Here is a 15,894-nt window from a genome sequence, read left to right on the forward strand (position 1 = left end):
ATAACTACGTACTAAAAGGATTTTCACACTTCGGTTAATATTATATGTTATATGATATAACGCATGTATATCGGTACAAGTTTCCATATTGTACAAAAAATGATTTTCGTTGTTCTTGAGTGGCCTTTTTACCGAGCCTACAGCACACAACTTTCATGTGAGTTAATTTCGTTGATTTTAATATAAGTGTCTCGCAATCTTAATGAAACATAGTCAGTCTGCGACCTGGAGTACAAATTAGTAAGTTACCAAACAAAATTTGAATCCATTCGCAATTTCTTCAAATAATGCATCTTGATTTATTTCGCAATATTTTCAAAATCAAGTTTTGCTATCACGTATCAGGTATTTCCACCGCTTTGATCCTTGCGCAAGTATAAAATGTTCGGCTACACTCGAAGTTAGCGCGTCCTTACTTTTTCGTGATATGTTTTGCATTTAAGGTAGAAATATAATAAAAGTGTCTTATATATTGAATGGATTATAGGTACATACCATATATATTATAATAAAATAAAAGCAGTTTCAGCATAAATCATTATCACTAATTTATTAATCACGCACACACTTAGGTATAGGATTATCCCATCCATCCGATTTACAATATATATAATTGGCTCCTTGAGGCTTAAAACCGTAATCACAACTGAAGCTTACAACTGAATTTTCAGCAACATAATTTATAAGGAAATTGCTCTGTACCATTGACCAATTATTCTTATTCGGTTCTTGATAATGACAAAAGACTGGTCGTTTACAACTTTTAAAAATATCGAGATCACATGGAGAATCTATAGGGAAATTAGAGTTAAGGAAAAGTAATAAAAATGTAAACGACATAAAACTGTTGAGAAAACAACTCACTGCGCACACATTGCGGTAGTTTAAGACTTTGCTGATGACTCCAACCGTTCGAACTACAAATGGTTTGCTCTTCGCCTTTCAACTTAAAGTCTTCAGCACAACCGAAAACAATCTGAGTATTTAAAGCATAATTTGTGGACTCATTAATACTGCTATCAAATATTGTCTGCTCGGATTTGAACTTGGATTCGTAACGCGTGCAAGTTAATGGGTATTTGCACGCGGGAAGTAAATCAGCTCTGCAGGAATGTACTGTTGGAAAAATATTATGACGAATATCTGAAATAAGATAAACTGGTTAAGTAAATAGAATACATACCAATACATTTGGGTATATAGCCATCCCATTTGCCTCCCGTGCAAGTTAAAGCGTTTCTGCCATCCAACACATAACCATTTTCACAACTGAATCTTATTTGTTCCGCATCATAAATTGATTTCTGGTGGATGGCACTTTGAATTTTTGTATAATCCCCGAACTCGATATCGAATCTCTCACAAATTAGTGGATAAGTGCAGTTATCCAGTATTTCTTTGTCACAAGTGTTAGAGATTCGTTCTTAAAGAAATAAAATAGGAAAGTCTGAGTTGCTCACAAATCGTTAACAATTAAAACTGTACAACAACTTACGACATTCAGGATCGTACATTCCGTCTTCGTATTTCCAACCATGGAAGTCACAGGTTGCTGTTCTGGCGCCATTTAGTACGTGGCCATAAGCGCAATTGAAAACTACCGTAATGCCTTGGGGATACGTTCTATAACCGCCGCTATTGTTATTAGTTATGGCTTGGCTAGATCCTGTATAATAATTGTGAGCAGTGCAAATCATTGGATTTTCACATTTAGGTAACAAATCGGTTCTGCATGTTGCTTTACATTAAGGAAGATGAGATTGTTTAGAAGTTCTTAATAATAATAGCTATACCACGAAGTACCTACCGATACATTTAGGCATAGTGTCATACCATTTGCCTCCGTTACAATTTAAATATTGTGTGCCTGAGAAAATATAGCCATTTTCACAGCTAATATATAATTGTTCATCGTGGGATAATTGCTGCACGCTTCCTTTGTAGATTCTCCTATACCTTTTCGTCGCAGAGTCATACCGCCAACACATTAACGGAAAAGTGCAGTCGTCCAATACATTAGCATCACAATAAATTTTCTCTAAGAATATATGCAAAATTATACATTACTAGATCGTTGACGGCGAGAAGTGAAGTGAAACTTACTGCAAGTAGGAATACTATGACTCCATCCACCTTTCGAACATGTGATGACCTTCTCACCAACTAGTTCATAACCAACTTTACAAGAAAATTCCACAGTTAATTCCGAGGTGGTTGCGGCAGCCATGTTGCTGGAGAAATATCTAGTCCGGGTTTCTTTACAAATTAACGGATATTTACACGGACGGATAAGTTTTAAATCGCACCAGGGAACTGTTATTACAGGATTTAATTTATTAGAAAACACTCGTACATGTAGCCAAAGTTATGACATCTTACTGCAAGTAGGTGCGTCATTATTCCAGCCATAATTCATACAGGTTGAACGATTCACTCCACTCAGATTGTATCCATATTCGCAGCTATATTCAAAATAAGAGCCTTCTCTCACCTTCCTATTCCAAAGTGAATATTGGCAGTTAGTTGTATATCTTGTATTTGAGTCAAACTTTTGGCACTTTAGCGGCCACTTCGGAATTTTCAAATCCAATACATCGCATTGATTGACTGTAAAGAAGGTTTGTCAAACGAGAAGAATATTTAAAACTTTTATAAAATATTACAAAAATATTAAGCGGAAATCACTTGTGCTCAGAATTCTTACCACATCTAGGCATCACATTTGACCAGCCTTTCGCTGTACATTTCCTTACATTCGAACCTTCTAGGAGATAACCCTCATAGCATTCGAAACTAAGTTTAAAATGTTCTCTAACAACAGTATCTGTAAAATAATTCGTTATGACTTGTTTTTTACTAATGTTGGGCTCCTCATAGACACATTTCAGTGGCGGTATGCAGCGCAATTTGAAGTCTGCATCACAGGAGGGATCTGTAAGAAAACAAATAGCAATGTTATACTTAGTTTGCAGAAGCAAATTTGTAAACTTACTGCAACTTGGAATTTTATTGGTCCAGCCGTTTGCTTTGCATGTTGTACGGTTTACACCTTCTAGAACAAAACCGTCGGCACAGTTGAAAACCACTTCTGATCCCTCAAAGAGGTAATGTCGCGCCTGATTGTCATATAATCTTCCAGAATCTTGGGAGCCTTGTAATAAAATGTTACAAATGAGTGGATAATCACACCTGCGTATAGTGCATTGATTCCTGGTTTTAGTGGTTGCTTTATTGGTGGTAGTAGGCGGTGTTGTTCTACTCATGTTGTACAGGTTTGTGACAGTTGTGGTTATACTTCCTGGATAGTTTACATTGCGGGGTTTTTCTGTTGCATTTAATGTTTTATCAACAGGCGAAACAGGACTTGTAGGCAGTACGAAAGTGTGTGGTCGTGAATTTATAGGGCTCTGAACACTTAAATTAGAATCATTAGATCTGTTAGAACTCGAACTTAAATTTGTTTTGAGATTGGGAGTTTGTCTTGTCACATTTAGAGTATATAAGGTGGTTTGCGATATGGCAAGTTGATTCTGGATCTGCCTGACTTCTTGTTCCTTATTTCCATTACCTTTAGGCTGCTCTGATGGCGTACCATTTCGAATGTCAAGAGGAAATGTTTTATTTTTTTTAATCGGTGGAGTTTTTATTGTGTTGCCAATTTTTGGCATGGTCACGTGTAAATTGTTTTCTGAAAATTGTTTTGTTACATTTTCTCTCGTAGCCGTCCCGGAGAGTTTCTTAAAAGTTTGATCGATACCGAAACTTTCCGCTGAAGTTGCTACAGCTGGTGAATGAACTGAGGTTTTTTGTGTGATCATAGTTTCGTTTTCATTTGTTGTTATGACTTGAGTTCGTTCTGAAGGCGTGCTGTTCATGCTGTTTTCGAAGTCTTCTTTGTTTCCTTCAGCTTTTGATTTGTCTTTCTTCACTTCCGTGATTGTTGTTATACCTCCAGGGTATTTAGCATTACGGTTTTTTTCCGTGGCATTTAATGTTTTATTAATATGATAAACTGGACCTTTAGGTAGTCTCTCAATTTGTCCACTCACTTCTTGACCGTTAGTGTCACTACTATCAGTTTGCTTTGATATATAAATTGTGGTTGTTGTTTCTCGAATTATTGGTGTTATTATTTGCGTATTTTTCTCTGAGTAGTTCCTTGTTACATTTGCTTTTGTGGCCGGTCCGATAAGTGGTTTAGAAGTTGATGTCTTCTGCGTAATTATAATTTCATTCATGCTTGTAGTGTTCAAGTGAGATCGTTCTGAAGGTGAGCCATTGAAATGAGTTTCCAAGGTTTTTTTATTCTTAGTATTGGCAACAGGTCGATTCGTTGTTGTTTGTGTGCTCGTAGTTTTAACTTTAGGTATGATTGTTAAATCTTTTTCGGAGTTTTCAATGGCTTCAAAATGTGTCGAATCGTCTAAAATAGTTGTAGTAGTTTCTCGCGTATTTGGAAGCTCCGTTGACGTGTTTGGTTTGTTCTTAATCGTTGGATACGTAATACTCTCCGTAACTGCGTTTGATTTTATTCTAGTTTTGGGTGTTAATACGGTAGCACTTTCCTTTATGCATAGTCCCTCATGCTCGTCGGTACCATCCCAGCATTCCTTTGTTCCATTACATTTGGCTTCCATGGGCAAACAAGCGCCATAACCGCATTGGAACTGATTTTGCCTACACAATACCGTTTGGCACAAAGAAGTCAGCTCATCACTACCATCATCACAGTCCTGTACGCCATTACATTTGTCAGTGATGCTGACACACTGGCCCGACCAACACTTCATTTGCCCCCAACTAAAAGTAATAAATGCGTGTCAAATATTTGCTCTGTAGTTTGAAAGATATGAAAGTATAAATAGTTAAGTTCTACGTTTATAGAATTTGCGCTTATACCATGACGTCTTCTTAGACTTAACTCTCTTAACTCTTCACTTAACTTAACTCTCCACTTGTACAAAAAGACGCACTCAGTTCACTGGGCTTCAGAAGCCAATTCAGGCATCTCAGGCTATAGCTTAACACTAATTATATTGTTAACGTTTTTCACAAGAGGAAATCTGCATCGTCGCAAAGGATCTAGCCTTTCGTTAAGCTGAACTTATGGTTACAAAGTAATAAATTTCTTAATGGGGCGAGAGTCGTTAAAACCAATAGATTTTGTTCTTTTAGGTAAAACATTTAACTGTGTGAAAAATATCAGTGATTGCTCTCAAAATTTTATGTAAGGCGATAAATATTTTTCCACATGGCCATTTGAGTTTAAATGCTAGGTTAGGCTAGTCTGGTAGGCTCGTGAGCCACGTATACGCCAGTTTGGAATTACGTTACGCAGTTCGTAAGAAGTAGTCATCTTTCAGAATGACAGTGCTTGACTTGAAATTCAATAGGTTCTGCAACCTTACTATCTTCATCTCTTCCAGTGTTTCAAGCCGTGGGACCCCAAAGTTTAAATACAAATTCCGAAATAAATTACCTTGTTAAATTAAACTAATTCATGCAAAACTAACGGTCCATTAAAGTTTGACATTCGAAGAATGTTTTATAAAATTTTCACGAAGAAATATTATATTTAACAAGTAAGGAAGGGCTAAGTTCGGGTGTCACCGAACATTTTATACTCTCGCATGATAAAGTGATAATCGATATTTCAGGCGTGGTTGTGAACCGATTTCACCCATATTTGGTACATGTCATCATGGTATTAAGAAAATATTATGTACCGAAATTCATTGAAATCGGTGGAGTACTTCCTGAGATATGGTTTTTGGTACATAAGTGGGCGACGCCACGCCCATTTTCAATTTTTAAAAAAAACCTAGACGCAGCTTCCTTCTGACATTTCTTCCGTAAAATTTATTGTTTCTGACGTTTTTTGTTAGTCGGTTAACGCACTTTTAGTAATTTTCAACATAACCTTTGTATGGGAGGTGGTCGTGGTTATTATTTGATTTCTTCCATTTTTGAACTGTATATGGAAATGTCTGAAGGAAACGACCCTATAGAGTTTAGTTGACATAGCTATAGTAGTTTTCGAGATATGTACAAAAAAATTAGTAGGGGGCGGGGCCACGCCCACGTTTCCAAAAAAAATTACCTCCAAATATGCCCCTCCCTAATGCGATCCTTTGTGCCAAATTTCATTTTAATATCTTTATTTATGGCTTAGTTATGACACTTTATAGGTTTTCGGTTTCCGCCATTTTGTGGGCGTGGCAGTGGGCCGATTTTGCCCATCTTCGAACTTAACCTTCTTATGGAGCCAAGAAATTCCTGTACCAAGTTTCATCATGATATCTCAATTTTTACTCAAGTTACAGCTTGCACGGATGGACGGACAGACAGACATCCGGATTTCAACTCTACTCGTCATCTATATCTGACTCTTTTAGTTTTAGCACTTCCAAACAACCGTTATGTGAACAAAACTATAATACTCTCTTTAGCAACTTTGTTGCGAGAGTATAAAAATTAATGTTTATGAGGTAGATAATACCTTTTCCAAGGTTTTTCACAATTTCTGATGATGACCGAACAATTTCCTTACCACTAACTCTATAAAAATATATATATATAATATATAAATAATCAGCATGCCTTGTTCAGTCGATTTAGCCATGTCCGTCTGCCCGTATCTAGTCTCTCGGTTGTTAATTTATTGATCTGCAATTTTGGAGGCGTCCATTTATCCTGAATGAACGAATTCACGTGCTTGTACGGACAAACTTTTCATTTCATATAATACCTTCACGATATTTGACATGAATTAGTGACCAAGGTAACGGTATATTGGGTCGCTGTAGCATATGGCTGCCATACAAACTAAGGCCCTGTTTGTAAATTTTTGTTTTTAAAAGGAATTCTATAGTATCTTTCTTAATTTTTTTCTTTGTTTAGAACCTTTGAAAGAGAAAAAAAAAAAAGAAAAAAATCGGAAAATATGCTATTGCAAAATCAAATGTCTTAACGGTTTTGAAAATGATATGTTGTAAATCGTTCATAATTCAATTAAATTCCTCGAATATTATGCAACCAACTTAAAAATAAAAATATACAAAGTATAAAAATTTAAAAACTCGAACGGTGGGAAACTTATTTCTGCAGCTACGATGTGCGGTGAATTTCAAGCGTGTGATTGTATTTCACATACATACATATATAAGATAAGCCTACTACTGCGATATATGAACGAGTGAATAGGATAAAGAGGATAAAAAAAATTACCCAATACAATTCTTTCGTTTTGTCTCCTCATCTATCTCATCATTCGGTAAATCATTGCGTCGTTTGCGACACGTCTCACTGTCCTCATCCGATGAATCGTCACAATCGTGCACACCATCACACAGCAATTCGAGTGATATGCATGCACCATAATCACAACGAAATGAAGCAAATGAGCATTGCATCGATTTGCAAGATGCTTTCGTCTCATCGGAACCATCGAGACAATGGCGGATGCCATCGCATAGATTTTCTGCTGCAATACAGCCGCCGGACTTACACCTCCACTCATCTCTCTCTGCACTGCACACTTTGCCAGCACTCGCTGTCCAAATGAAAAATCAAATAATTTATCAATAAAAGTAACAATTGATCTATCGAACACCAAATCTGATCGCAGCACTGTTTTTACCGCTACACGCACCACTATTCCAACTGACACATATCGTGGCGATCAGCAGCAAGCATATTTGAAAGCTGGACATTTTCGGAGATGTAATCAATACTTTTTGCATTTAATTCATAAATTCTTTGCGATTTGATTATTTCTTTCGCTGCGAAATACTTCTTAGTCCGTCGGTTCGTGGAGTACTGATTGCACCAAAGGCACCACAAAAGCTTTACAGGCGGCTCGTTATCGGTTCGAGAGGAATTCGTAAATAACTTTTCATCGCGATTGTGTGTGTGTGGAGCGAATATTTGTGGAGAGTGGTTACACATAATATCATAAAGAGCTTTAACTCATAAGAATATATTAAAAAAAAAAAAACATAAATACATAAATTTAGTTTCTGATATGCAAAATAAGTATGAAATATTTGTGAGTTTATGTTATCACCGAAATTCAGCAATCTCATTAAAAACATGGTATATATCATGAAATGTATAGTATTTAGGCCGTCTTTAGGGCTTACCTTTTTATTATAGAGATGCCTTAGTTTAGTTGGGATGGCAAAGAGTTAAGTAATCTTATTCAATTTGAGTGTATTGTGTCTAGTTCAAGCTAACTAATTGTTTATACTTGTACATAAATTATGAAATAATAAAACAGGAAATATAAGGGCTAGCCTGCTGTAGATGCTTAAAAAAATCGACTTTTTTGACGATTTTTTGTGAGGGAAAGAAATAATTGATTAAAGCGAAATTTCCAGGGTTTATAGTTGTATTACAAAACATCATTCACGATTTTTTTTTGATACGAAAACTTTGATATTCTGCCTTTGGGAAGCAATTGGGCGATGTATTCCGCATATGCATTTGTCGGACGGCTGGCAGCATGCAGGTCGCTATTTCTATTCCAAAAAAAAAGTGTAAAATTTTTTTTTTTTATGAAAAAAGGTGGTTTTTGACCAAAAAAAATTTACTTTATGTTGTTTAAAAATATATTCAAACTTGACTTGCTAGTTTAAATAGAAGATAATTTAATGCCAACGATAATAAATTTTGCCCCAATTCCATATAACGTTTAGTTTTTTTTCTATTCTGCCCGCCAATTAGAAAAATTGTAAAAATGAATAAAAAAAAAGACATCGGGCGTCAAAGTTTTCGCTTTCTGCCCAAGCGCTCATATAATAATTTGCTAGACGCTCGATCACCATTTCCCTTCTATTTTCGAAAATATTACGATTTCCAATCTATAACTTTAGAGACATATTCTTAGTTAATTTCTAAAGAGATTTAAGCAAAAAACAAAAAAAAATCGATTGTTTGAAGCTTCTAATTTCAATTTCGTGAAGATATCTCGCTAAATTAAAAAGAAATATATTATAAGCTCTCATAGAATTTATTTCGTTATATTTATAATAGAATGCCGTTATGTAAATACATATTTAAGGGTCACTGTGCTTATCAGGGGGTATGTGCGATTAAATAACATATAAATATATATATTGAGTAGTCGAAAAAGTATTTTCGTATTTCTAATCAAACTTTAACTCATTATTTTTTTTTTATTTATACCAAGAAATAAATGAACAAATATACTATTATACTATAGTATACCATTTTGGACGATCATTTTTTGCAATTTTTCCGCTAGAATATTAGTCTCAACCCTCATACTACCTATGACCGACATTTTGTTAAAATCATAAAAGGCTTAAATTATTTGCTTAACAAAACAAAAAAAAAAAAAAAACAGAACTTTTTTGACCAACTGTGAGTTTTTTATTTCATTTCACACCACGCTGTTCTTATTGGTACTCTATGTACTTATGTTCTTGGCGGGAAGCTTTACTGATAATCTTTTTATATATTGGAATGCGATTTCTCTGGGAATTCCCAAGATAAATATAAATGATTTATAGTTTATAAATTATACAGAAACTCAGAGGAAATATAAATACTTACTTGTGCTTATGCATAGCTATGAATATACATATGTATGTACATACATATACGTAGTTTTGTAGATCATTTTAATCGGATTTAAATGTTCAAATTGAATGAAAGAAAGTCGTAAAGAGTTTTAATAATGCATAAAGTTGAAAGAATTTTTGAGAGGGCTTGATGCAAGATTCGTATAACTGTTAGCGGGCTTCTGTCTTCAGATATGTAAGGCTTTCTGCACAAAAATGTATTACAATGTCAAGTTGTGAAACTAAACTAGTTTTGCAATATTTTACTCCGGGTGTAAGCCATTGACTTCCTTATTGTTAAGTTTCTAAAAATATCCAATGACTTCGTTAATTATTTTTCTAATCTAAACTCAGTATATTAAGATTGCCTCGAAGTTTTTAACGTCCAGAAGAAAACTTATAAAATATATACATATGTATATAAATGATCAGTATGCGATTTTGGAATCAATTGTTTGTATGGAAAATTTTTTCGTTTGACGAGATATCTTCAAGTAATTGAACATAAATTATTGTCATATTGCTACCAGGCGAACTGAACGCTTAGAATGAAGTCACTTCAGCCCGATTATATTGATAATTTCCATTAATGAAGAGTTCAGTTTTAGAACGCTTAAAGAGTCTACGTCTCCGACGTTGTGGCTTGGTTTTGACTGCCTTTTTGCCCTGGAGAATCATGTTTTCCTGTAGAGGAACCGAAAATTCTATCAGAAATAGCATCCTATTTTTATGTCCATTATGCATGAATTGTCCGGAAAGTAATAGGATTTAAAAAATTATGGCGTCACGGAAAATATTCTCCGGAATAGCCTTAAGCGGCGTGGTGCATGCGGATTGGATCCAATCTGTCGTCTCAAAATAATTGCCTTTAAACGGTCTCTCCCGATAAGAACACAACAAAAAAGTTCGCGAAGCCATATCTGGGACGGAGGACGGCTGTGGAAGCGTTGAGATGCCGGCCTTTTATAGGTAACTGTTCACAAGAGACGCCTTGTGCATTGGTCGTCAGTGAGAACTTTTGGGACCATCTTCGCGCACACTTTGCGCATGTTCATGTGCTCCGTCACAATGTCTTGAACCACAGATTTTGATAAATTTAGTATCTGGGTAATTAAATGATTACTTAGCAGGTCTCCCAGCACGGTCTTAATCAGCGATGTTTTCCCGGTCCTTCAAAGAGGCCTAGTGAAACACCCTACTGCTGACCGTGAGATTTACCAAGTTTCACACAGCATTTAATGGGGTACCTCTGCTCTCACGATCGCTGCATTTTCGGCTTGCACCACTCACAGAAGCACGTCTGGCGAAAATGTTTGTTGGTTTGACTCTCCAAGTGCTCGGAGACAACTGACCAGCCCCTCGTTCGTTAGCTAGGAACGCCCTTACCTGAATACAGTCGGTACTCTTTTGTCAAAAATGAGGTATGGTTTCTCAAACTTATAACAAAGCATATTTTTCTGGTAATAATATTCCGTAATGCCAAACATGAATAAAATCGCATTAATGGTCAAATGGAAAAACGTTCTCTAGTATACTTAAATCACTTAAAAAATTAATGCAATCAGTCTAGACCTACTCCATGGTATAGTGGCTTAAGACTTTCTACGGTGTTAAACCGTTTAAGTTGGTCAAAATGTGTGCTATTTTAATGAAAGTGGACATGTCAGTGATTGACATTTCTTCACGGTTTTGTCAAATGATGTATGTTGGATTCCTAAGAAATATTAATTAATACTAAGTTTTGCCGATGTTTTCCCGTTTTTGGACTGCGCAAATTGTGTGTGTAAAAAATGTTCGGGTACGATAGACCTTAGGCCTTCCTCACTTCTGTTTACACTTCGGCCAAGCGAGTGTTTCTCTGCAGATCAGGACAAAATACCGTTAGGATTTATATAGTGAATCCACTTATAAAAATATGATACTCCATTTATTGGAGAGCATCAAAATGAGATTCAAAGTTTGGAAGGCAAGCGCAGCCTGATATTAGACAACTCAGTAAGCGTCAATTTGAAGCTCGAACCTTTTCACGTACACGTGCATATGCATGTACTTGATATACATACATACATACTTGTATGCGAGGACATGACGGGTTTACTTATTTTAATGTAAGCAGAAGCATTTCAACGGTAGCCAGTGCATGAAATTTCGAAAATTTTCGTTACGGTGTATTGATGGGTATATTTTTTTAAAAAACTTAAATATAATTTTAATGAAAGCTAAACTTCATCTCCAATAACAGTGCTTAGTTAAACTGGAATATGTGCAATCTTCCTTGCAACTAAACCTGGGCGAAGTTAATACATACTAACAAACTATGTAGCATAAAAAATATTACATTAACAACATATATGTGCTATATAAGCCAGATGAGTGAATAACAACAAACATGTAAGTTAAAGTTGCCAAGGCGAATAAAATAGTAAAAAAAGGTCTGCACCTAAAGCTATAAGTGCATATAGCTAGCTAGTCATCTATAGTATGTACTTACTTATATACAAGCATATACGTATGTAATTTAATACACCCAGCCAACAATCGCCGTGTGAATGCTGCATTCTTAATTTGATACAAAAAGTCTGAAGTTTGAAAGATCCCAAGAGTAGTGATAATCAACGGATTACGTGTATATAACTGATCTAAATAAGCGTAAACTCAGTGATTTAGACAACCTTAAATTATGCACTTGCCTTACATGATGATACTGAAATCAGTGCCCCGTGGATGTTGCTACTGTTTGTCTGGATTTGGAGTTCAATGTTTATTCTATTCAATCATTAATTTTTTGCCACTTTCGGTTCCATTTTAAGCGACAAAAACTGCTGGGGGAATATAGGAGATCATACTTCGGTGGCGAAACCGTGACTCTTGGCTGAGATTGTATCGATTGACATCGTCATAATTAACACTATGGGGCTTCCAGAAGTTAATCTGAAGATGTTCCCAAAATCAGTGATTTTTAAAGTATAGCGGAGCTGAAATATACACAGGTTAGGTTACGTTAATCGGGTAGGCCAATAAGCCGCGCATATACCAGTTTGATCCATTGCAATATCAGATGAAGTTCAGTTGCTAAGCCCAAAAGGAGTAGTCGTCGTTTAGGATGCCTGCGCTTGACTCGAATTTAACAGATTCCACGGCTAACCGGATTTTGATTTTTTTTTACCGTCTTCTGTAAAGATCGTCGCATAGACAATTCGTAGATTTCCCAAGGTTGATCACGTTTTCGGGTGTTAGCTGTAAACCATTCTTGGCTATCTCGTTCAATACTTCATTGCCGATCGTTGCCTCTAAGTACTCTTATTTAAGTACTCTTAATGAGGTTTTGGCTATGAAGAGAAACACAGATTGAACAAGTTGAAGCATAAAGTAAGCTGAACGGCAATGTATGTATATGCCATTCGTACGATAGTCCAGTCTACGTAATATGCGTGAAAAACTGCTGTAAAATGGGCAGCATTCCTATATATTGAATTCAGCGTCTAGACTTCTGCAAGCGTGCCTGAGGTAGCAAATGAAACCTAGTTCCATATTGAGAAACCCGTTATAAAAAATTTAAATATGTAAGATAAAATATGAAGTTAACCTACACAATGCTAGCTTGTCTAGTAAAGGCACATACGAAACAAATGCCAAAATATCTACGAGGATACATACTTCATTACCGAAATAGCCTACAATTTATTAGATCATCAAAATACAATTTTATCTATCACCTTTTAGGTTTGCAAATAAAGTTTGATAACTTCGGCAAGTGAGTCCAGTTCTGAACTATACTAAAGTACTCAGCGCAGCTGTTTTTAAGAAGAGCCAAGCCAATTCTTTTAATAATAATTTTTTAACTTAAGGTCAGCTAATATCTGAAAGATGGTGGAAGATCCAGTTAGGTAGATTGATAGACGATCGTCGCAGCTGAGTTGTGGACCATCATCGAGGCTCCCTTGCCCTGAAAGATTTTGAAATATACTAATAAACTAATAAAAAAAAATATATAGTATCCAGGTAATAAAAAGGAACCATACTCCTAGCAGTAGTTCTGTAGACACGTTAAAAATAGTAGTTTAAGTATATAAAAAATAATACTAATAATTACAAATAAAAGCTATTGGTTCAAAAATCTCCGAACACAAACAAAAAATACAAAGAAAGCATATCAAAATTTGAAATAAGGCATTTATACTTTTATGCAGAGAGATCAAGATATAGGGCTGAAACGATTATTTAAACCCTGTTGAGTTTTTCCACCTTGCCAAACTTACAGAAGGGACGTCAGTCGGGTGATGGCCTTTTAAAAGCCTCACAACTAGGGAGAGGCTAGCATTACTGAGAGCAAAGAGATCACTACTTATCCATATCATATCACATGTGCCGTTGGTGGTCCATGGCCACATTTTCGCAAAGCACAGCTATCTAGTAGCAGAGCACAAGAGGATACGGGAGCACCGACCCGTTCCAATTCTACTGATAGCGGTTCTAGTCTGCCTTTCCTTGCTAGCTCATCAGCTTTACAATTTCCTGTGATTCCACCGTGGCCTGGTACCCATACCAGTCTTAAGACACTCGATGCAATTGAGACCGAGATTATGCACTCCTCGACCAACCCTGAACGCACTTTAAAAGATCATTAAGCCAATAAATTGGGCGTATTTTTAAAAAATATCGGAAAAGCTTACCACTGACTAACGGATCCTTTAGGCTGCCTGGGCAACATACAGTGTACGCACTTGTAAATGTTTATTAGTGAACTAATATATAAAAATAGGCCCACGCATAACTTTAATCGCATTGAGTATGTGTGCGTTGCGATAAACAAAAACGAAAGAAAAAAAAAAACGTGAAAAATGAAAAACAAGGACAATAAAAATAAAAAAACTAAGCAAAAGTGCAAAATTTTTGCAAAAATACAGCATAACAACAAAAGCACAAAACATGCATGTTAGACACACAAATGTTAGAAAGAGAGAGAGCGAATGAATCAAAGCAAATGAGCGCACAAATTCTGCACAGGAGAGAGTGCGAAAGTCAACGAAAGCAATGGTATGAGTGGGGTACGGGTGCGCGCGGGGCGTACGGCTGTGCGGGGGTGGTGCGATGTTGGCAAATTGTGCGTTCAGTTGTGCGGATGGGCCTACAAAGTGTGAAAGTGCGAATAAGCAGCGGCGCCGAGGAGATGTAAAGAGAACGGGGACACGTGAAAGAGTTGCACAGGCTGAAGACGAGTGCAAGCGAGAACGCGCAAAACTGAAATGTAAATTTGTGGCATTTTTAAGCTTTTTAGCCTATTTTTAATATTAATTAAAACAAATGCAAACACACACACACACACACGTGCGCAAATTTACAGGCGAATAGGTGTCATGCGTGCATAGGCGGCATTTGTGCATAGAGCAGTCGAGGCGGGAGGCGGAGGCGGGAGGCGTGAGGCGTATAACTGTACTGCGGCGTGTGCTGAGTATGTGTGTGTGTGTAGTTGGCCAAAGTGTGGGAAATGCGCAACGCCACTTGCGGTCCATTACTGTTCTGTATATGTGTATGTGTGTGTATACTTGGTGTGTAGCATTGTGCAGGCGTGGGTGCATTTGGCTAGTTGACTATTTTGCACATCATATAAACAGCTATTATAGCCCTTCCCCCATGCCGTGACTGTGCGTAAGTGTGTTCGTGATTGTCTATTTCCGCAGCCTCGATTTTACCCGATGATTGCGCTAAATATGCATAGGTGCAAGCAAAGTGTAAAAAAGTTCATATTTCAGCTGAGGATAAAATAGCATGGATTGACCAGTAAGGCAATGGCTGAGCCGAAAAGGTAGCTGCAAATCGACCAACAAATGATCAAACCTCTGGATCAACTTGACGATATGAATTAACTTGAGGCTAAAAGCGTCCAGAATAAAAGCACACACACAGAACTTAGCGAAAACAACAACAACACCAGCTGTATGTATGAATATGCCGAAGTGTTTGATGGGCAAAGATTATTTTCGTTTTGGCGGTCAACGTGGCGTATTATTATTCATTTGGTCATGGCCTGTTTTTATACTCTCGCAACAAAGTTGCTAAAGAGAGTATTATAGTTTTGTTCACATAACGGTTGTTTTTAAGTCCTAAAACTAAAAGAGTCAGAGTGACGAGTAGAGTTGAAATCCGGATGTCTGTCTGTCCGTCCGTCAGTTCCTGGAAGCTGCAACTTGAGTAAAAATTGAGATATCATGATGAAACTTGGCTCCATAAGAAGGTTAAGTTCGAAGATGGACAAAATCGACCCACTGCCACGCCCACAAAATGGCGGAAACCGAAAACCTATAAAGTG

At 36.6% G+C, this 15,894-nt stretch overlaps 2 protein-coding genes across 3 annotated transcripts in view; one reads left to right on the plus strand and one right to left on the minus strand.

The window, feature by feature from the left end:
• Nucleotides 1–15,894, plus strand: part of LOC108968387 (zinc finger protein rotund) — a 111,592-nt gene that overhangs the window by 35,971 nt on the left and 59,727 nt on the right. The window lies entirely within an intron of this gene.
• LOC108968343 lies at nucleotides 524–7,800 on the minus strand. Of its 2 annotated transcripts, XM_018932328.1 has the most exons (11): nucleotides 7,652–7,800; nucleotides 7,228–7,552; nucleotides 2,993–4,800; nucleotides 2,705–2,932; nucleotides 2,380–2,607; nucleotides 2,104–2,313; nucleotides 1,808–2,038; nucleotides 1,496–1,738; nucleotides 1,184–1,423; nucleotides 865–1,116; nucleotides 524–791 (listed from the first exon to the last, which is right to left on the minus strand). In XM_018932328.1, exons 1-11 carry the CDS (start codon nucleotides 7,740–7,742, stop codon nucleotides 553–555), a joined length of 4,095 nt encoding a protein of 1,364 aa, XP_018787873.1. In that variant the 5' UTR covers nucleotides 7,743–7,800; the 3' UTR covers nucleotides 524–552. The 2 variants fall into 2 exon arrangements, with proteins under 2 accessions (XP_018787873.1, XP_018787882.1); XM_018932337.1 differs by lacking the exon at nucleotides 2,104–2,313.

Source organism: Bactrocera latifrons, unplaced genomic scaffold (assembly GCF_001853355.1).
Source record: "Bactrocera latifrons isolate USDA-ARS-PBARC rearing strain unplaced genomic scaffold, ASM185335v1 scaffold_103, whole genome shotgun sequence".
Taxonomy (NCBI): domain Eukaryota; kingdom Metazoa; phylum Arthropoda; class Insecta; order Diptera; family Tephritidae; genus Bactrocera; species Bactrocera latifrons.

What these genes read in the sequence shown, in the direction of transcription:
- LOC108968343 (XM_018932328.1), bottom strand. Translation starts at nt 7,742, where the DNA reads ATGCAAAAAGTATTGATTACATCTCCGAAAATGTCCAGCTTTCAAATA. An exon ending in CACTATGCCTAAATGTATCG is followed by an intron (nt 1,739 to 1,807) that starts GTAGGTACTTCG and finishes CTTAATGTAAAG; the next exon opens with CAACATGCAGAACCGATTTG. An exon ending in AATGTACGATCCTGAATGTC is followed by an intron (nt 1,424 to 1,495) that starts GTAAGTTGTTGT and finishes TATTTCTTTAAG; the next exon opens with AACGAATCTCTAACACTTGT.